Source organism: Dreissena polymorpha, chromosome 6 (genome assembly GCF_020536995.1).
Source record: "Dreissena polymorpha isolate Duluth1 chromosome 6, UMN_Dpol_1.0, whole genome shotgun sequence".
Classification (NCBI taxonomy): Eukaryota; Metazoa; Mollusca; class Bivalvia; order Myida; family Dreissenidae; genus Dreissena; species Dreissena polymorpha.
Window position 1 is genome coordinate 71,649,686 of NC_068360.1, and position 22,690 is coordinate 71,672,375.

Here is a 22,690-nt window from a genome sequence, read left to right on the forward strand (position 1 = left end):
AGCAGCAAAGGGTCAAGAATGTGTGAGAAATCTGAGCAGCAAAGGGTCAAGAATGTGTGAGAAATCTGAGCAGCAAAGGGTCAAGAATGTGTGAGAAATCTGAGCAGCAAAGGGTCAAGAATGTGTGAGAAATCTGAGCAGCAAAGGGTCAAGAATGTGTGAGAAATCTGAGCAGCAAAGGGTCAAGAATGTGTGAGAATCTGAGAAGCAAAGGGTCAAGAAAGTGTGAGAATTCTGAGCAGCAAAGGGTCAAGAATGTGTGATTCAACTTACAGAAGTGGATGGAAGGTGGATCTAATGTTTAGATACATATGGTCCGTGCTCTGTACAAAAGGGGTTTAATGCATGTGCATAGTGTCGTACCAGATTAGCCAGTGCAGTTCACACTGGCTAATCAGGAACTACACTTTCCGCTTTTATGATTTTTTTTCATTTAAAGAAAGTCTCTTCTTAGCAAAAATCTAGCTTAGGCGAAAAGTATCATCCCTGATAAGCCTGTGCAGACTGCACAGGTTAATATGGGACGACACTTTATGCACATGCATTACCGGGGTAAACCCCCTTTTCACACAGCATGGCCCATATGTAAACAAGAGATGTGTTTGTCAGAAACACAATGCCTACTGCGCCGATTTGAAGCCATATATTTGACCTTGAAGGGTGACCTTGACCTTTCACCACTCAAAATGTGCAGCTCCATGAGATACACATGCATGCCAAATATCAAGTTGCTATACATCTTCAATATTGCAAAAGTTTAACCAAGATTTAAGTTTGTGACAGACACATACATGGCAGAAAGACACATACAATGACAGACAGACAGGCCACAAAAAAAATCATTTGATCCGAGGGCATAAACAATCAAACTTTTAATAGGGAATTTATGGTCCCATTTGGGAAAAATATATACATTTTCTCATTGGCAATGGGTCTCATACCGACTCTAAATTTGAAAGAAAACACCTAACACGCATACCCTCCTCCAATAGTCAAGATGGAGTTGTCTCCCGCCTGGAACATGTTTGCGGTGTTTGGTATGTTCTCGTCCTTCAGCCCCACCCACTCGTACTTCTGTTTGATAGGGTACAGTGTGAAAATGAATGTTTCGCCCGTCCCGAAGTAGGACAGCAGCGAACTCTTCTGCCTGCGAACGCTCCAGTCAGCCGAGCAGAACGCACCAAATATCTGCAATATATATCATGGAATAACTGAAAATTATGGTTTAAAGGGTTGCTGAAATATGAAATTCAAGGGAAAAATTCTTCTTGTTGCCTTGCATCTCCTACCAGGTAATTGTTCAGTCCGAAATTAAGAAGACTGAACAAGCCGAATGCTCTTAGCATGTTCGTGAAGTGGCTATGGAAAAAAGCGTAAACCTGTGTGGGACATTAATGTCAACTTGCTTTAAGGGTTAATCAACCAAAGAATCTACCACAAACACATCGGAAAAGGACTAGAGAAAAAACAACAACACTATTTATGGCCACAAACAAGTCATTTGTTTGTTTAAACCACTACAGTTCATGCAGACAAATATACCGGTAAATGAATTTTATGGTAGTAAGCTGCAGTAATGGGGCAGTCTTTCATTTTCCTGCAAACAAATGACTTCGATGGATATTCAAGACTGCTTATCCAGCAAAACACACAAAATATAAAGCAGTTTAAATTTTTTTTTTTAATAAATACATTACTTTCCCTTTAATCTAAAACCAACTCAGGACTCATAATCAAGTCATATATCAAAACTCAAGGCCTTTACAAGGACAGATTCATAATTTTCAAGGCAATATTTCACATAAATTGAGTGGTAACAACACTTCACAACCAGTGCATGTGTTGCTCGGTCATAAAATGAAGCATAAAGTAGCATTTCCTTATAAACTAGCTGTAACGCCAATAAGAGGATGAATGTTTATTGGCTATTCAAGCAAAGCATACTAATACCTGCAGAAAAAGTGCCAGCATGAAAAGAAGTATGTCTTAGAATATAATTGTAAAATAGGTCAAGTTGAATAGCCCAAAGCATGTCAATAGCCAATAGCATGTCCAAAGCCCTTAGCATGTCCATAGCCCATACCATGTCCATATCCATTGCAGGTCCATATCCCATAGCATGTACATAGCACATAGCATGTCCATAGCCCATAGTATGACCATAGTCAATAGCATGTAAATAGCCCATAGCATGTCCATTGCCCAAAACATGTTCATAGCCCGTAGCATGTAAATAGCCCATAGCATGTCAATAGCCCATAGCATGTCAATAGCCCATAGCATGTCAATAGCCCATAGCATGTCAATAGCCCATAGCATGTCAATAGCCCATAGCATGTCAATAGCCCATAACATGTCAATAGCCCATAGCCCATGAAATGTCAATAGCCCCAAGCATGTCAATAGCCCATAGCATGTCAATAGCCCATAGCATGTAAATATCCCATAGCATGTCAGAGGGTATTATTTGGTATTTCCTTTCATATTACTAGCTCCAGAGGAGTAATTCTAGTGACTCTTCTGCCAATGCTAGTCACAGGTTATTTCCCTTTGCAGATCATCAAACTAAGATGCACTATTAACTCACTTATACAAGTCAGTCTGAAATGTCCTTCTTTAAAAAAAAAGACTTTGGGGAACACAAGCATTCATGGATTTCTGATTTTCTTAAGTTGCCCCATGAATAATGATGATTTACAGTGATCAAAACTTAATGTCCCATAAATGATGATGATAAACAGTGATCAAAACTTAATGTCACATGAATGATGATGATAAACAGTGATCAAAACTTAATGTTCCATGAATAATGATGATTAACAGTGATCAAATTATAGTTTCCCATAAATAATGATGATCTACAATAATCAAAACTTAATGTCCCATGAATAATGATGATTTACAGTGATCAAAACTTAATGTCTCATGAATAATGATGATTTACAGTGATCAAAACTTAATGTCTCATGAATAATGATGATTTACAGTAATCCAAACTTAATGTCCCATGAATAATGATGATTTACAGTAATCAAAACTTAATGTCCCACGAATAATGCTGATTTACAGTGATCCAAACTTTATGTCCCATGAATAATGATGATTTACAGTGATCAAAACGTAATGTCCCCTGAATAATGATGATTTACAGTGATCAAATCATAGTTTTCACATGAATAATGATGATTTACAGTGATCAAAACTTAATGTCCCATGACTAATGATGATAAACAGTGATCAAAACTTAATGTCCAAGAATAATGATGATTTACAGTGATCAAAACTTAATGTCCCATGAATAATGCTAATTTACAGTGATCAAAACTTTATGTCCCATGAATAATGCTGATTTACAGTCATCAAAACTTAATGTCCCATATATAATGATGATTTACAGTGATCAAATTGGTAAAAGTGTTTTTGAGGGAAAGTATTGGCTTTGTATAAGGATTTTATTTCCAACATTTTTGAGGCTGTACACCTAAATAACTTTGCATCTGAAATGACAGACCTTTAAAATGTCTTTGAAAACTCTTTAAACCTTCATGAGAGATTTCTTTTACCTCTTTTGCCCAATGCTTATTAAATACTCCTGTGGAACTTAGTATGAGGCTAGTTTAAGGTAAACAAGCCACTATCTATTTTTTATTTCCTACAAATACCAAACAAACAAGTATGCTGTATAGAGTTCATAAGTATCACATTAACGTCTGATTTATATCAGGAGTTCACAAGCTCAGACATAAACATCCATCATCATCAGGAAGTTGTATATATGTCCAGTATTTCCTTATTTGTACTTTACCAACCTGCATGTTGAATATACTGGTATGTGAATTGTATAGTTTCTTGATGTTTAAAAAACACCTGTACAAATATTTCAGATTTGAAATAAAGATTCAATATTGCATCATTTTAATAAAGTCTTACTTTAAAGATTAGTCAAGATAATTTCATATTAATAATTTTGGAAATAAGCAATTTTTCTAACGAACAATTGAGAGACTGTCTGATATAAAGTTGCTTAAGCTTTTGACTCAAATATGTAGATCTGTTTTAATAAATAAAAATAATTGTAACAATAATAATATTCACCATTATCATAATTTTCTTATCATGCATCACAAGCATTGCTATCATCATCTTGATTAAAATTGTCATCATCATCATCATCATCATCATCATCATCATCATCATCATCATCATCATCATCATCATCATCATCATCATCATCATCATCATCATCATCATCATTGTAATCATTGTAATCATCAATATTTTCATCATCGTCATCATCAACAGCACAACTAGAAGTTTTAAACATCGTCAACCATATTTTGATTGCATTAATTTAACAGTGTTAAAATGTTTGTTGTTTTTATAGCCATTAATATTTATATCATATATTTGGTTCATAAAGTATTGTTTCATAAATCTTATTTTGTTGTATCATTGATATAATTCATGAGCAGTTCATGAACAGTTCATTCGCAACAAAAGCAGCTCTTATGCATGAACTGAAGTTCTTTACCTAGCTCATGAATTTAATTGTTATAATTCAGTAACCAAATTAAACTAGTAAAGCAATTTCATGAAAATCGTGCCCTTTTGTTGAGCATGAACTGTTCATGAATGTTTGCACAGTCCACACAGGCTTATCAGGGCCAACCCCTTTCCACCTAAACTGGACTTTCCCGAAGATACTTCCGGTACACGCAATATACATAAAATAAAAGCATTAAGTGTCGTCCCTGATTAACCTATGAGGACTGCACGGGCCTATCTGGGACTACGCAAATGCATTAAGCCCTTTTTTCCAAGAATGGGGCTTTTAAGCTCTGTTTATCGCCACTAACTACCTCATCATTAGTTTATACAATATATTTCTTTTGGCAAACACAGTATATACGAATCATACAAAATAAAATCAGTTTAAGCAAAAGCAAAAAATTGAAACAAAAGAAATGAGTCTTAACCTTTACCCCTTAGATATGTATTTTGATGCATTTGTAGTCACTTAGAAAGTTAAAGTAAATTGAAGATCTTTTTTACTAGATTCAAGTTTTAAAGGCTTACAGGCTTCATTTCCAACCCTTAGATACTGATTAGTAGCAAACAGCATAAAACCTCAACAGACTGTGAGTTACTCGCAGGCTGTTCTGGTTTATGCTGGTTGCAAAAGCTATTTTCACTTTGCTTCTGATGGGGAAAAGGGTTATATAGCACCTCATCAATGGTAGTTTTGATGACTATGACAGTTGGTTGATGGTTTTCCACCCGCTGGTACAGGTTCACCAGGCTGGTTCCGTGTTCCTCTGTAGTGTACAGTAACTAAGGCTGACACACCGAGAACCGATTGGGCAGCCACGTCCACACAGCGTACAACTGCAACGAAAACACTCGAAACTACAGCTTTGCCAAAAACGAGACTTATCATACCTTACCATGAATCGTGCTAACAAATTGTGTGAATGTCAAAGTGGGGAATTCAACAAGTTTTTTTTTATTCAGACTTCAAATGGTCCCTTATTTTACTGTTGCGAAATTCGTTGGTCAAATGACTTATTTATTGATCAGTCACTGTATGGATAACTGTTATTTCATTTTAGTGTATTATTCTTTTATAATAATCATGATCATATCCATAGGTAACATGGCACTAAAAAGTTGATAAATGTTTTTGATAATTATCAAAAGAAATCCTACAAGGGGTCCAGCAAAGATTTATTTTTGTCAGTCAGTAAATGCATACTTTTGTCATTGTGAACAGTGGTCTCCCTTAGATGTCTAAAGCTTCAATACATTCTTAAACAGTCCATAACCATCAATCTAAACGATAATGAAACAAGCAAACTAAAGCTTTGCCAAAAACAGGACTCGCTGTAATGTTATTTATATTCATTGGCCTAACATTGAGTGTGTTTGTGTTTAACCCCTTTCCCTTTCAGAAGCAAAGTGCAAATGGTTATGTGCAAACTGCATAAAACCATACAGCCTGCGAGTAACTCGCAGTCATGTCAGGTCTTAAGCTATTTGCGGCTCATAAGTATCTAAGGGTTTGAAATGAAGCCTTTAAAACTTGAATCTGGTAAGAAAGGTATTTACTTAAATTAAACTGTCTAAGGGACAACACATGCGTAAAAATATGTATCTAAGCGGTAAATGGTTAATTACTGTTTTGCTGACACATAGATTTGCAGATCTCTGATTTTGAAAAAAGGAATTTTCTTTGTCTTTTTCTGAGGTGTTCAGTCAAAAAAGCAAATCTACGGAAATTAAAGTGCCCCACGAATAATAATGATTTTACAGTGTAGTTTGTCAACCTGTTCCGGATAATCAGCAGTTCTGATTAATTTGTATTTAATTTTCCTTTATGACCCAATAGAAACAAAATGATAAGTGTCTAAGGTATACATTAGGAAAAGGAATAAATTAACAAAGTTTTAGCAAGAAAGCTCTTGTATTATGCTTACAGGGAGGTTAAATGCACCAAAAGGTTAACCGGACCTGATTGAATGAGTTATGTTTTGAAATGTGCATATGGATATAGAAGGCTTTATTATTTTCAAATAAACTTTTCGCTGACTGAAAACAAATGCCATGACAATGTTTTGAAATACTTTTTCTGTAAGTTGAATGATTTTCAATAATTTTCCGAAGGGTGAACTGTAATTTGCTATTTTTGACAAAAAAATGCAAATGCCGTCTGGCCTAAACTGTTATCATAAAAAATAAATTTTACCTTTTATTTTACATCTTCTCACATTGGCACTAAATCCCGAAAGAAATTATTGTGGTCAAAAGAATTAATGTTTTTTGCAGGGTGATTCTAAACTGGTTGACTGATTAATAACCAAACGGACTGTTGGCAATTATCAAAGGTAAATAACTACGGAGTAACACTTCTGGGGTTTTGCTGCCATCATCGCCATTGTCTCAACTTGCGACAAATTTTCAAAAGTGGCCAATTTCATAACTGACAAAATAATTGTAGTCTGTGCTAATCTTTATAGCAAGAAATGTGGTCTGGTACAATATAATATGTTTAGTCATCACATTGCCTACAAACAAGCTCCACTGGGGGCTGACGAGGTCAAAGCGTAGTCCGTTTCGCTACGACGTCGGGTATATGTTTTACTACGAAAACATTGTTTAAATACACATGACATCGAGAACGGATTAGTCGAAAATTGTGTTTAAACATGTAAGATTATGCTTTTTTAATAACAAAACTCTGACTTTAAGCACAATGACATTTCATAGGGCTGTTACATCAAATTATAATCCAAGATGTGTCTGGTTTATGCGGTTAAACATGAAATATACCGCTGATTTATAAAACCGACGTAAAGTTTCACTTTAAAAAAATGCAATTAAGGTTTACAACTGTGTTTAAGTGACACAATTTTACAATTTCCATATTGGTCTATGTATCGTTAAGCCACTGGTGTGTTTAGAAATGTGTAGGGTGACCCAGTTATCAGAAATAAAGGCTAAATATTATTATTAGGCATGATCATGTCTCCGACAGTATACGTATATGCCTCGCTACGACAACGCTTTAGCGTGTATGCGTTACTCACAGAAGACGTATTGGTTATCTCTCAAAGGCAAAATAAAGAAAAGTGTTTTTTTAATACGGGGTCATGGAGTGGCTGGATGTTTCCTTTGAGGAAGAGGTACTAACAACGGCACAACATGATCCGAGGCGCACAGTCGACTATGGTAATGCACATTATGATATAATTAAATTCACGACTAGGCCAAAGGAAACGATTATAATCGAAAATCCATATATAAGATGACAGTTGAGAGTCGAGAACCTAATGTCGTCGGTCTCAATAAAAAAGACGCATCTCCACCTTGTGACAATCCCTTATACGTTCATTTTGATAGAGACCGACGATAGGTTTTCAGCATACGGTACTCTTTATCAAATAACATTCGATTCTCGTTATCCCAAACTCGCTTATCTCGAAACTCTGCTTATGTCAAAGTAAATCCCATGTCCCAACTTTGATCATTATTTATCTCATACGGATTTTGATTTTTACATTGTATATATCAAAGCGATTTTCTTGAAAATCCGTTATCGTCAACTAATTTTGAGATGAATTTCATGTTCGTATACATGATTTTAACTGTAAAATCCACACCTGTAACAGCCGTAAGGTGTGGAAAGTAGGACCCCAATGGCATAAATCCGCAATTGCATAATCAATATATCGTTGTAAAGGTGTGGCAGTGGGTTTCTGTCACAGGTTATTGTTTACTGCGTACATGACGGCCGGTAAATTTACCTCGTGTTACAATGCGGTTAAGGCCCAGTCTCAATATGATGCTCGCGGAGCCCCAGTGCGTGATCAGGAATCTACCGGGATGAACCGGGGCACTACCGGGATGAACCGGTGCTCCACCGGGATGACCCGTGGACGACCGGGGACAACCGGGGCTCCACCGGGAAAGTATTAAAATGTTTAATACCTCCGGGATGAAGCGAGAGTCACCGGGTAGGACCGGTAACGACCGGCGTGGCACCGGGAACAACCGGGACTGTACCGGGAACAACCGGGACGGCACCTTAGCTCCACCGGGGCCCAAACACAGCCCGGCAGAGCTTCGGCAACGCCCCGGTAGAGCCCCGGTGAATGCCGGCAGAGTCCCTTTATAGCTACGTTGAATAAGTAAACCGGATCTCTGACGGTGCCGTCCCGGTTGTTCCCGGTGAAGTCCCGGTTGTTTCCCGTGCCAAGCCGGTCATTGCCGGTCCTTCCCGGTCACTCCTGGTTCATTCCAGAGGTATTGAACATTTGAATACTTTCCCGGTGGAGCCCCGGTTGTCCCCGGTTAAACCGGGGCGTTGCCGCTGCTCTGTCGGGGTCTGATGCCGGTATAGCCCCGGTGAGTGCCGGCGTAGTGACGGTATACCGGGGCTCTGCCGGCTTTCACCGGGATCAACCTTTTCGTTTTGATGTTCATGCGCACAGTGAAGCACGGCATCTTTTGCACTGGACAATGGCAGTCTGCAGTAACTGCAAACTGCATGTGATATGTCCTGAAATGGATACAGAGACTTCGTTGAGCAACCTATACATTATATTTGTACTTCGTTGCGCAACCAATACATACTCTGTGCGAAACCTATACATAAAGCGACCTGTAATTACCTTTGAAACAAAGCATTTGAATAATTAAAACACATGTTCGTAACCTGTTTTGTACTTTAAAATGTGTTATGTACACTGAATCAAAGTAACATATAGTTTTATTTAATTTAAGTTACCGTAATTGGTAATTTTAACAGAATAACCACCTTATGCATTGCTTCAAATCAAAATATTACGATTTTAGCTCAAAATAAACTTAAAGGTTGCAACTACGCGGATTTGTTATTAGTTTGTTATTGAAAATAAGTGCCTAACATTACTGGATGTTCCGTTCTCTAATCCATAAACACCAGAAAAGATGAAACTCGCCTGATTAAGTAGTGTATTTACACAATGTTTTCGTAGTAAAACATATACCCGACGTCGTAGCGAAACGGACTACGCTTTGACCTCGTCAGCCCCCAGTGAGCTCCAGGGTCATTGATTGTTATCAGATCACTAACTGTCCCTTAATTGACATGACGCCTTATCTATGATCGCTACGCCCACTTAATCACGTGGCTCAGCGGGTAGCTAACACCAAAATGGCTTCATTGCCTATATACTGCATGTAGATTAGCGCGATATTCCGGATTATTTTTTATGGACTTTTTGACAAAATATGACACTTTTATAAGGGGTTTGTGTCATTTGTTTATTCTGCGAATGCAAAAAATATACGTTTATAGAGAACATCAGCTAATTATAACGGGTTTTTCGGTACATAACTAACGCTCTCAAACGCTTGCGCGCTGACCGAAATCGAACCTGTTATTACGTGTGATGTTGGTATTAGCAATAAATTAACACTTCTTCAACGGCATTTTCCCATGTTATTTACGAAACATTTCCACTCGTGTATTTGACACGAAATAGCGCTTATAACTGGGATTTCGGTGAAGTTTTACACGCTTTCTGACACCGAGTGTACCAAAATCCCACATGTTATTACGTATAAAAGTGATATTAATAATATTAAACATTGCTTATGGGACATTTATCAATCACTATAATTGAAAGTGCAAGACAGCACAATAAGTTTGCTCATTGTCATATATAAAGTAGCGCTGTATGAAGGGGAATTCAGTAAAGCTACCTGTATCAGACGCTGGCGCAGGTACCATCTTCTCCCAAAGTCGGCATTTATTAGTTATATCAGTAATAATAAATCTTATCATCTGGCATTTATCGATTCGATTCTATTCAAATAGAAACATATAATCGTTTTCACTTGTTTCTGACACACACAAAACTCGATTTATAACGGGGATTTCGTTAAGTAACGCAAAGTTGGTACCAATCTTCTCTATTATTCAACGAGCACACGTGATATAATTCATACTTAATAATGCGTAGGTATTTCTAACATAACATTTCCAGTTTTAAAAGTAAATAAATGCTCCATAAGGGTGATCTCGGTAATTCTACACATTGAAGCTTCCACTTGCTCTTGTCAAGACCGCATTTCCGCGTTTGAAATGGTATATATGTATATTTAATTAATCTAACTTATGGATACCGAATGTCAGAGTTACATAAAACCTCTTCACACCGTTTTTGCCTTAATTAATTTCCGGTTTTTTTTCCCAACAAATCAAACGAAACTCGTTGAAAAAATGAGAACTAGGCATTCGATCTCAAAGGTGGATTAAAAGCGTTCATTGGTGACATCACATGTCTGCACATGTGTAAATTCCGTTATTATTATAATATATCACGTGTCACCTTCTAATAACATGTATAATGTCAATAAAGTGCATTACTATCAGAGTAATAAAACACAACACAAATTAGGCCTCATGCTGGGTTTTATTTATCTTTAAGTAATGCAGATGAACCTCGCTTCTGTATATTAATGACCTAGTAACTGATAAAACTATTTTTTTTAAACGTGAAATATTATGTGATAATCAGATCGATAACATAAACTATTTAAATCTGCTAGTATATCCGATAAAAATATATTATAATTGTCTTTGACAGTGTTGACGTTCAGTTGTTCGTGGTGACGACCGCATACATTTATACATCTCTTACACTTCTCAAGATCGCTTTTCGGCTTTGGAAACGATATAAATTAAATGTCACCAACTAATCTTTCAGGATATCAATTGTGCGAGTTACATAGTCCCCATCGACACCGTTTAACCATTTTTAATCTACTTTTTTAAGAGTAAAACAAAAGAAACTCGCTAAAGTAAAAGTGAACCTATACATAGCTTGTCTAGAAAATGTTAGAGAGTTCGTTGCTAACTAACGCGCCCGATTAATCGATCGCTGATTGTTAGATCAGTTCTTAGATAAGAACTTGATTGACAGGCGGCGTCATGTCAAGTGTCCCTTATGCCCAGATGCGAGTGACATCCTGTGAAGACTATCTTTAACTCACTGGCATTTTATAAGGGAATATCCCTCAATATTTCCTTTTTTCGTTGCAAAATGAAGAAAAACGTGTAATTTATTTCTAATTATAGTGCACTTAAATTTAATTCTGACAAACTATTCAAAATACAGTTGTTGACTTTTGCAAGCACTGCGTAAATTTACGCTCTCAAAACATAATAAAAACCATTCATTTTACATAAAAATCGAACAACTATGCAAAATCTGTCTTAAGCACTGCGTAAATTTACGTCTTTTGAATGTCACAAATACAATATTTTTTCCAAGTATCTTTCAAGATAAGCCAAGCCTTGCGTAAATTTACGCAACTAAATGAACATCAAAATACCAAATAATTTTACAAACGATTCAAAGTAATAAACAAAAATTGTCCCAAGCAGTGCGTAAATTTACAAACTAATTTATGGCAAAACATAGCAATATTATAGTTTGAAATTCAAATATACAACACTTTTAACTAAAATATATGATAATTCTGGGAAAGTCAAGCTCTTCGTAAATTTACGCACTTAATTTAAAATAAAAACCCTGACAATTTCTCCAGTGGCAGTGCGTAAATTTACGAACTAATTTATGGCACAAGCAGTGCGTAATTTTACAAACTTATATATTGTAAAATGGTCAGTTATATTGTACTTTGAATTTCAGAAATACTACATATTTCTGACTAGCTTTCTACATATGCCAAGCCTTGCGTAAATTTACACACTTTAAGCATGATTTTTCTGCATAACAAACAAAATTGTCCAAAGCACTTTTCTACATAAGCAAACGGCTAAAACACGGTATTGGTGCTCATAAGGGAATTTTCATGTTATATGCATAAAAAAGAAAAAGTAAACACGATAAGAACCAATATTAAAGATTGGTAAGATGGCATATACCTCTCTTACTTTCCTGAAAATTTCAAGAGATTTGTGTAACCCGTTCTTGAGATATGCATGGAAACAAGCTCTAACAATGGCCATTTTTGAGCGTTATGCAGTCTCACTCGAAAAAAGCTTGAATATAAAATAGAGACTTCTCGAAATATCATACTGAAATTGTGCATTTATTGGTCTGATTTTATTCAGAGTTTTATCCTGAAAATGTTGCTTCTTGAATTAAAGAAATCGGTAAAATATTATGGATTTTATAAGCAAAATACCGTCAGTAGAAGTTTTGTTTCAACACTGAAATTCAAACACTAATCTGTTGTTATATGCCAACATTGTGTACAAAATGACATTAATTATACTTTTATTGACATCTAGAACTCGACTGTATATTATAATAAGTAGTTAAACCATTTAAATCACATTTCTAGCAAAGATATTCGAATGAGAGCTTGTTCTTTGTCAAACTTTCCAGTTCTAAATTTTGTAGTGTCTGCAACCTTTACAAGTTTATATGGCAATAATTTTGATGTTTCATTATGGAAAAGTATAAATCATACATTGGCTTATGTGTATCCATGTGATGTCCAAGTTGGCCAAAATTGGTGGTGCTGTATTGTACCATTAAAAAACAGCAACTCAATAAAAGAAAAGTTACAGACACTACAAAAATGTGTAAAAAATGAAGGAAAAAAATCCCTGTTCTATTTCTCATAAATATTTTGCTTTAATCATGAGAAACTTCCATCTTTTATGTTGGAATGTTACATCATACATTGTGCAATAGATTAATGTGCAAAAAAGGTAAAGCAAGACCTCTTGGGATGAAATATTGTAAGAATTCTTGTGGAATTATTTTATGAACAATTTATTTAGGAACAATATAAATTGATTTTCTTTTTCTAAAATGATTTATCTAAATATGTCTGTGTTCTTTACGATGATACAACCCTTTAATATGGAGAGAAGACAAGAGCAAACCTCTTGTAATGGCTCAGGTATGTATCTACCATTTTGATTATGCTACGCTAAAATTCGTAGTGTCTGTAACCACCAACTTCCTTCTGTAAGCCTTAAACCTTTTTTGTTATATGTGAGTAAAATGAAACAAAATTGTATTTTGTATTACATTGCTGATGTCTAAGGTGCATTATTTAGACATTTTCTGTCTGAAATTTGAAATATTTATCATAATAATGTAAATAAATTGTCTTCATAGTGTTGCTTTCTATAAACAGGCATTTTTTCAATTATCTCCTAGAATATGCAATTGGAAACATAGTTTTTTGCATTAAATATCATGAAAACAGTAAATCCAAACAAAAACCATTTGAGAACTTACTGAGATCAGACACAATATCAAACAGATTTGATGGTCATATGGTTACAGACTCTAAAATGCCTACACATTTAACTTATTATTGTTCATGCTATCAAAGAGCATATGAAATCATTTTTAAAGCTAAAGTGATGAGTTTTAACCATGTCTGAAGTAACTTTTGTTTTTTACTTTGATCCAAATGGCTGCATTTAATCATTTCCTTTGCTTATGAATGGATCAAGGAAGACATGCGCACTGTAAGCTTTACACTACATGTATATAAATTTACATTCTTATACTTGAATTAGAAGCAGAAACTTTGAAGAAAGGAAAATGAATTTTGTTTCCGTTCTTGTTTCAGGAAGCAAAGATAAATCAAGCAAAAGAGAAAAGATATAGAGGATATTTATTGGATTCGGTGGCTTATCGATTTTATTTCACGAGTGATCATATTAAATAATATTTTCACGAGTTGCGCAGCCACCGAATCCAACCAATTTTCTTTTTATTTTATGCTTTTTTTTTTAAAGTTTATATACATTTTTAAAGAGTTTAACTAAAGAATTTCGCTGCGATAATGACGTCATTTCGTAAAACAATGACGTCATTTCACAGGAAACAGTGAAAAATATCGATAATTTTCACTGATAATTTTCACTGTTTGAAACAGTGAAATGATCAGTTTTAATTCACTGATATTTCTCTATAAACCACCGGAAAGCATAAAATAAAAAATAAGACTAGGTTTGGCTGCATGAAAGTTAAGCATTGGGAAAAAAAACGAAAATATGAGAAGCTAAAATACAACTATGATGCCTTCGTAGCTGCTAGGCTAGAGCAAAAGAATGGAATCAAAGGACATTTTAGTGTTTGCTTTGGAACAGAAATCAGATTGAAATACATTTATTTTGAAAGTTAAGCAAAATTGGCCTGGAAGAGATGGCTGTTTACAGGAATCAATAGATGTCATCTTGTTTATAGCGCACAAGATCCAGAGATATTATTGAAAGTGAACTTCGCAAATTCAAATTCAGTGCAAACATTACTTAAAGCTTAAACTTCTCTGTGATTATCTTGATAGCTAGAGTAACAAAGGGTTATAAATACATCACTGATTTGCTGCTTGCAATATTACATTTTGTTTTACACTGAAATGTTTGGAAAGTTTTCCGCACATTATTTGGTAATGCTTATTGCTGCATAATGAAATTCTAGATTATATTAATTTGAAACTCTATACAGGTGTGCCAATTCATATGAGACGCCAAACTCATAATGTCAGATTAGTCTTCTTTGACTTGTATGTGCCCAGCACTGAGAATTGTCAAGCTACACGTCTCCTGGACAGCTATTGTTACCCCATGTGTAGTGTCTGTAACCAACTCAGATCATGTACACAAAAAATGTGTTTTAACTAAAATTCTAACAGATCAAAAATCATTTGATATAATGTTTAAGTCACTGTTTTTATGTAAACTTGCTTTAATAGTGCATTTTTTTAATGCTTTATGCCATTCTGCAACTGTTTTTGGAATCATATATTTCGGTAGTGTCCATTCATATGAGCATGCAATTCTAACTTTTATGAAAACTTATGCTTTTTCAAACCAATTGTTTCGATTTACATGTGTATTTTGTTTGAATATACTTCCTGGTTTCAGACAAATGCCTAATTAGCTATCTTGTGGGTCTATAATAAAAGTTATAGAAAAGTTTTTTGCTTGGTTCTCTTTTGGTCTGATACCTGATTAATTAATGCTTTGATTTTTTTAAAGATAGTAATCACTTTTGGTTTTTGCTTTATTTCAACAGTTTATAACCTGTAGTTGATGTTAAAGTGAAAATATCTGAAGTTTTATAGTTCTGCTATGTTTTTCTTGCATGTTATATGACTAGTGTAGTGTCTGTAACTTGTATTATACCATAGGATGAAAATGTTAGATAAAAAATAATGCATGCATGATCAAATAAAATTCAACTTGATTTGAGTAGGGGATACCTTAAACTTTAAAAATAACACCAAGGAAATGCTGTATCTACAATTTCATTTTTTTAGGTGAGTAAGACTACTATGAGCACGAGTACCGTGTTTTAGCCGAAAGCTCTGCGTAAAGTTACCACTTAAATCAATATAAAACCCTGGTAATTTTACAGGCTATTTAAAGTTGTAAACAAAAATTGTCTCAAGCACTGCATAAATTTACGAACTAATTTATGGCAAAAGATAGCAATATTATAGTTTGAAATTCAAATAAACAACACTTTTAACAAAAATATATGATCTTTCGTGGTAGTGCGTAAATTTACGAATTAATTTATGGCACAAGCAGTGCGCAATTTTACATACTTATTTATTGCAAAGAAATTAGTTATATTGTACTTTGAATTTCAGAAATACTTAGATTTCTGACTAGCTTTCTACATAAGCCAAGCCTTGCATAAATTTACGCACTTAAATGAACATCAAAATACCAGATACATGTAATTTTACAAACGATTCAAAGTAATAAACAAAAATTGTCCCAAGCACTGCGTAAATGGCAAAAGATAGCAATATTATAGTTTGAAATTCAAATCTAAAACACTTTTAACTAATATATATGATCTTTCTGCATAAGTCAAGCTCTTTGTAAATTTACACACTTAAATCAAAATATAAACCCTAGCAATTTCTCCAGTGGCAGTGCATAAATTTACGAACTAATTTATGGCAAAAGATAGCAATATAATACAACACTTTTAACTAAAATATATTATCTTTCTGCATAACAAACCAAATTGTCCAAGCACTTCTCTACAAGCTCTGTGTAAATTTACGCACTTTAATCAATCAATTCCCAAAACCCTAGCAAATTTACAGACTATTTAAAGTTGTAATAAACAAAAATTGTCTCAAGCACTGCATACATTTCTGAACTAATTTATGGCAAAAGATAGCAATATTATAGTTTGAAATTCAAATGTACAACACTTTTAACTAAAATATATGATCTTTCTGCATAAGACAGGCTCTTCGTAAATGTACGCACTTCAATCAAAATCAAAATCCTGACAATTTCTCCAGTGGCAGTGAGCAATTTTACGAACTTATTTATTGTAAAGAGAGCAGTGAATTAACAAACTAATTGATGGCAAAAGATAGCAATATTATAGTTTGATATTCAAATATACATCACTTATAACAAATATATATGATCTTTCCGCATAATTCAAGGTCTTCGTACATGTACGCACTTAAATCAAAATAAAACCCTGGCAATTTCTCCAGTGGAAGCGCGTAATTTTACGAACTTATTTATTGTTAAGAGATCGGTTATATTGTATCATGAATATCAGAAATAAAACATATTTCTGACTAGCTGTCTGCATAAGCCAAGCCTTGTGAAAATTTTACACACTTTAATCAACATCAAATAACCAAATATTTTAACAAACTTCTCAAAATAATAAACAAAATTTGTCCCAAGTACGATCAAAATCATGGGAAAACACAACAGAAGATTTGTACTTTGCATTTTACAAAAACAACATTTTTGTACTATCTTTTTACATAAGCCAAGCTCTGCGTAAATTTACGAACTTAAAATCTATCAAAATACCTGATATCTTTTCCAACTTTTCAAACAAACAAAATTGTCCAAAGAACTTTTCTACATAAGCCAAGCTCTGCGTAAATTTACGCACTATAATCATCAAAGAATACCTAATAATTTTACAAACTAAGTCGAATTAATTAAGAAAAAAATGTCCCAAGCTTATGCGATAATGTACGAGTACAGGGCAAGCCTTGTCTACAGTTTCTTATATCAACATATAATACCAGAGTTTTATTACGCACCTCAATAAACATCAAAATATCTGCTGTTTTTACCAACTATTCAGAAGAAATAAATAAAAACTCAATGAATTTAAAGGGGAATAACAAAAAAATAAGCTAGTTTTGGGAAGTAGTAGAAAACATACAGAATTTTACCCAAGTACACTTCTAATATTTGAAACATTTTAAAACGGTCCATATTTCCTCATAATGAAATGATTTGAATACTCAATGCATATTCTACCGAAAAAATACATCATTTCGAAACTGTAGAATAAACCGGTATAAGGTCATGGAAATATGGACCAATACATTTCAAGTGGATAGTTTACTAACTTAAATTAATAAAGCAACGCATAAAATATTAACAATGTCGAGATAAACAAGAGCTACGCCTTGCGGGTGCAGACCGCTCATCTATTTTCTTTTTAAAGGTGAAGGGACTCTCAATTTCAATCACAAAGGAGGGAGGGGTGGAGTGAAGAGGGGTGTATAGTGTGAAGGTGTGGTCATTTATTACATTATCTTCCAAAAATGTAAAAAAAATGCAAAAAAATAAAAAATAAAAATTTCAGGGGGGGGGGGGGATTCTTGGGTGCGATGGTTGGACGGTATTTCAAAAATAAAATAATAAAAATAAATATTTGTGTTTTTTTAACCGTTTCAAAAAAAAAAATTTGGGGGTGGGGTGGGTGGTATAGTGTGAGGGTGTGGTGGTCATTTGTGAGATGATCTTAAAAAAATAGTGGGGACGATTCGAGGGGGGGGGGGGGGGGGAGGGGGGAGGGCGTGTCGGATGGTTTGGATGGAGTCTATTGTGGTATGTAAGGTAAGAGTTGTTTTGTCAAAGTATCAATCAAATCTAATCATAAATAAAGAAGTTATGACAATTTTAGCAAAATTTAATAATTTCACCTTGAGAGTCAAGGTCATCCAAAGGTCAAGGTAAAATTCAACTTGCCAGGTTCAGTAACCTCATGATAGCATGAAAGTATTTCAAGTTTGAAAGCAATAGCCTTGATACTTTAGAAGTAAAGTGGATCGAAACACAAAATTAAACCATATATTCAAAGTTATTAAGTAAAAAAAGGGCCAAAATTCCGTAAAAATGACAACCAGAGTTATGCAACTTGTCCTTTTACTGTCCCCTTATGATAGTTTGCGAGCTTTCCAAGTATGAAAGCAATATCTATGATACTTTAGTGGTAAAGTTGACCAAAACACAAAACTTAACCAAATTTTCAATTTTCTAAGTATAAAGGGCCCATAATTCCGTCCAAATGCCAGTCATAACTTTGCCTGCACAGTCCCCTTATGATAGTTAATAAGTGTTGCAAGTATGAAAGCAATAGCTTTGATACTGTAGGAATAAAGTGGACCTAAACACAAAACTTAACCAAATTTTCAATTTTCTAATTATAAAAAGGGCACATAATTCTGTCAAAATGCCAGTCAGAGTTACATAACTTTGCCTGCACGGTCCCCTTATGATAGTTAGTAAGTGTTGCAAGTATGAAAGCAATAGCTTTGATACTTAAGGAATAAAATGGACCTAAACACAAAACTTAACCAAAATTTTCAATTTTCTAAGTATAAAAAGGGCACATAATTTTGTCAAAATGCATGCCAGAGTTATCTAACTTTGCCTGCCCAGTCCTCTCATGATAGTTAGCAAGTGTATCAAGTTTGAATGCAATAGCATTGATACTTTCTGAGAAAAGTGGACCTAAACGCAAAACTTAACCGGACGCCGACGCCGACGCCAAGGTGATGACAATAGCTCATAAATTTTTTTCAAAAAATAGATGAGCTAAACAAACAGCACTTGAATTAATCTTAACAATTAAACTTTTTCACAAAAATTCTCATACAGTGACGATGAGAAATGTTTCATTTTCTGATGGGTATTCAAGTTAAATTGGGGTCATTTTCATTTTATGTTCAGTTGTTATGTTCAGCTATGAACCCGACAAGAAATAGTGGCTTTTGCTCTAAAGACCATGAACCAAAGGAATTCTCTTACATTCTATGTTCAAGTTACGTTTTAAGTTCACGACAATATAAACAGTTCACAATCATTAAAATGTAACAACAACAAATTAAGAACAGCATTTCTTATTATAACTCTTTTATAACCATCTACAATATTGATTTACATATTTTCTCTGCAGACACTCATAATGTGGTTCGCCCTGTCGCTATTTTTTGGAAGAAAATCCTTTGTCAATACACATTGCACAGGGAAAGACAGTGAAATAAACTTTTACATTGTTCAACTTATTTAAGACACTTGTATGCATAAATCGAACAAAGTGTGCTGTGTTTCACAAAAACCATACATGCATAAAATAATGGACGCACAGTAACATAAATGCAACCTGATTAATTCTTCACAAAGGTCCATAAAAAGAGCAAATAGTGATTGGCATGATGCTACCAAAAATAAAATTAAACACATCCAAACGTGAATGCAATACATAAGTATTGTGAAGTAAATCAGAAAAAGTCTGCACAATTCCAACAATAGAGTCAGTATTTGAATTTAAAATTACTTTCCTTTTTCTGTATGAAGTATAGAAGTACACCACTTGGCTGGAGACAACATCTGAAACATTAAACAGCAAATAATAGTTATAATAATACAGTGACTCCAATCTCTAACAACATCATGCGCAAAATTTAAGGCTTCAGAAAATTTCATAACTGTTTGGTAAATTTCTAATAAAACACAATATTGTTTGTTTGTTTTTTGTTCTTTTTTGATGATTATTTTTATGTGGATCTACAGTTTTTCGAGTTCAATTTAAATATGAAATGTTTTATGAAGTGAAACATTACAAGATAAATAAGATATTTTTGGAGATGAGGAATAGAATTGTGTGTATGCATGTTATGATAAGAGGAGTCAAACACACACACCCACACACGCACACGCGCACAAGACGCATACACGCTAAAACTGTTGTGTAGCATACATAGACACATCTTCTTATAATTTGCCATAATGGCTGTCTAAACTTTTGTTCTCGTGTTTTAAACGACCAAACAGGGGCAGCTTTAAATAAATACACAAGATTAAATAATGCTTTTTCTGTAACCGTTAAGGCAATCTAGCTTCCACTAGGGGGCTAAAATTAACGGGACTGTTCTTAGATATTAAGTTCAGCACACTTGCACATAAGAACACGGACACAAAAGCATACACACGCACACACACATGCACACGCACCCTTGTTTGTATAGGTACCATTCCGGGGACCATGACTTTAACGTGGTTTTTGAGGACATCATTATAACGCCGTCCTTTCTCTACTACAAAATCTATAAATACGCAGATATAGATAGGAAAGAAACATTTCTAGTCAAAAATATGATACACGCAGTAGTAACCACAGAAAACACTTCGAGGTCCTCTCTCACTTAGCTATATTTATGAGGACATCAAAGCGAGGACATCCTTCATTTGCATATATCACACACTGGACAACTACATACAACACGAGGACCCTTATTTGCATATATCGCACACTGGACAACTACATGCAACATGAGGACCTTCATTTGCATATATCACACACTGGAAAAGTTCGGACAATTTAAGGACTTCCAACGCGAGGACCTTCATACATACAATGTGCAGATTTTAAAGGACAACACATACATATATTCGCAGACACCTGGATCAAAGTTTCCAATTAATTAATCGATATTATTTAACAGTGTGCTTCATTTGTTACATCGCCATTGATGCTTGACATCAGCTCATAATCGAGCTTTAAAATAATATTGCTAACATCAGTCTTTTACCTCCAGGTTTCCATGGGTTCAACCATTCTTATCCCGAAAGAAATCAAATAAGCGAATCCCAATATCAGTAATAGTGTCAATACATGCTTAAATCTGCATGTCATAGTTCTAAGACAATAATGAGCAGAAGTGGTGTGTACCATAAATAGATATTCAAAACACACTTTTATAGGTCGTTAGAAATATTCAGGTTCGCTCACAACTGTTGACATATTGGAATTCATAATCCACCTCCTTTATGCCTCAGTCACAAATTATCCGGTCGCCGGCCGATGTGTCCGATATCCATGCATCGGGAAGACTGGACACGTCGGAGCCGTCCGCCGTCCGATGAGTGACAAAGTTAAAAACCTCAGTCACAAATAGACACCGATCACCGTCCGATTAGCGGCCGACGTTTTTTTCCGCTCATCGGGCTGGCGCCGAATATATATTTTTTATAAACAACTGGTAGCAAGATGAGTTGCAGATACTTGGACTCTTTTGACCAGTTAATTCTTTTCAGCTCAATTCATCAGTGAAAAATGCCCATAATATCACTTTAAAGAACACACTGATAATGTCGTCGTCAGAGATGCGAAACTAACGACCGCGTTGTAGAACATCGGGCCAAGACTCACCCATGGAAACCATTCGGCAAACCTATTTTGCTTTTCGAGTTAAAACTCGAAACACCTGCATTAGATATGAGTCGCAAAATGTGCGTAAAGCGTCGTCCCAGATTAGCGTGTGCATTAAGCCATGTTTCCTATCATGCGACCCTCGTATATCTATATATCAGCTCTCAAGAAATCCTTATCAGAAAGTACTGCATCAGCACAATTCATTTGAAAGACAAAATGAGCCTCGCTCTGGGAAAACACATGTGCATGTCCTTTCAGCGCAGTGGTTGGTATACACGCTTCTCACCAAGGCGATCCGGCTTCAATCCCAGACTCAGTTGTTGGCATGATGCGAGTGATTTAGTTTCTTAACTATATTGTAAACGTTTGTTTTATAATGCAGAACTGTACGATAGAATAAAGAACATGATATTGAAGCGATAGATGCGGAATGTTATGTCCGTAACATTTAAAACATAAATCAATTATTTATTTATTAAAAAAAAATAACGTTGAAATAAAATAAACAGATGTTTAATTTTATATGTCTATGACCACGCTGATCACGAATTCGTTGGAATTTTTAAGATATCTACAGCCGTTCAAAAGTTATCAATTTTTAAAAAATAAATAAAAAAATACATATGTATCATATAATGAAAAAAAAAAATATTTTTTTTGTTTTCAATAAAACATAAACAGTTTATAGTGTTGTTTAA

General features: G+C 34.7%; 2 protein-coding genes across 2 annotated transcripts in view; one reads left to right on the top strand and one right to left on the bottom strand.

The window, feature by feature from the left end:
- Window positions 1-22,690, top strand: part of LOC127835795 (uncharacterized) — a 563,233-nt gene that overhangs the window by 266,506 nt on the left and 274,037 nt on the right. The gene's annotated exons all lie outside the window — the stretch shown is intronic.
- The window catches only part of LOC127835793 (GTPase-activating protein skywalker-like), a 32,257-nt gene that overhangs the window by 3,794 nt on the left and 5,773 nt on the right, over window positions 1-22,690 (bottom strand). The window contains exons 4-5 of the mRNA XM_052362228.1: window positions 5,227-5,331; window positions 980-1,188 (exon numbers count right to left, since the gene is read on the bottom strand). Coding sequence (XP_052218188.1) covers window positions 980-1,188; window positions 5,227-5,331 — 314 coding nt within the window. The remainder of the gene's footprint in view (window positions 1-979; window positions 1,189-5,226; window positions 5,332-22,690) is intronic.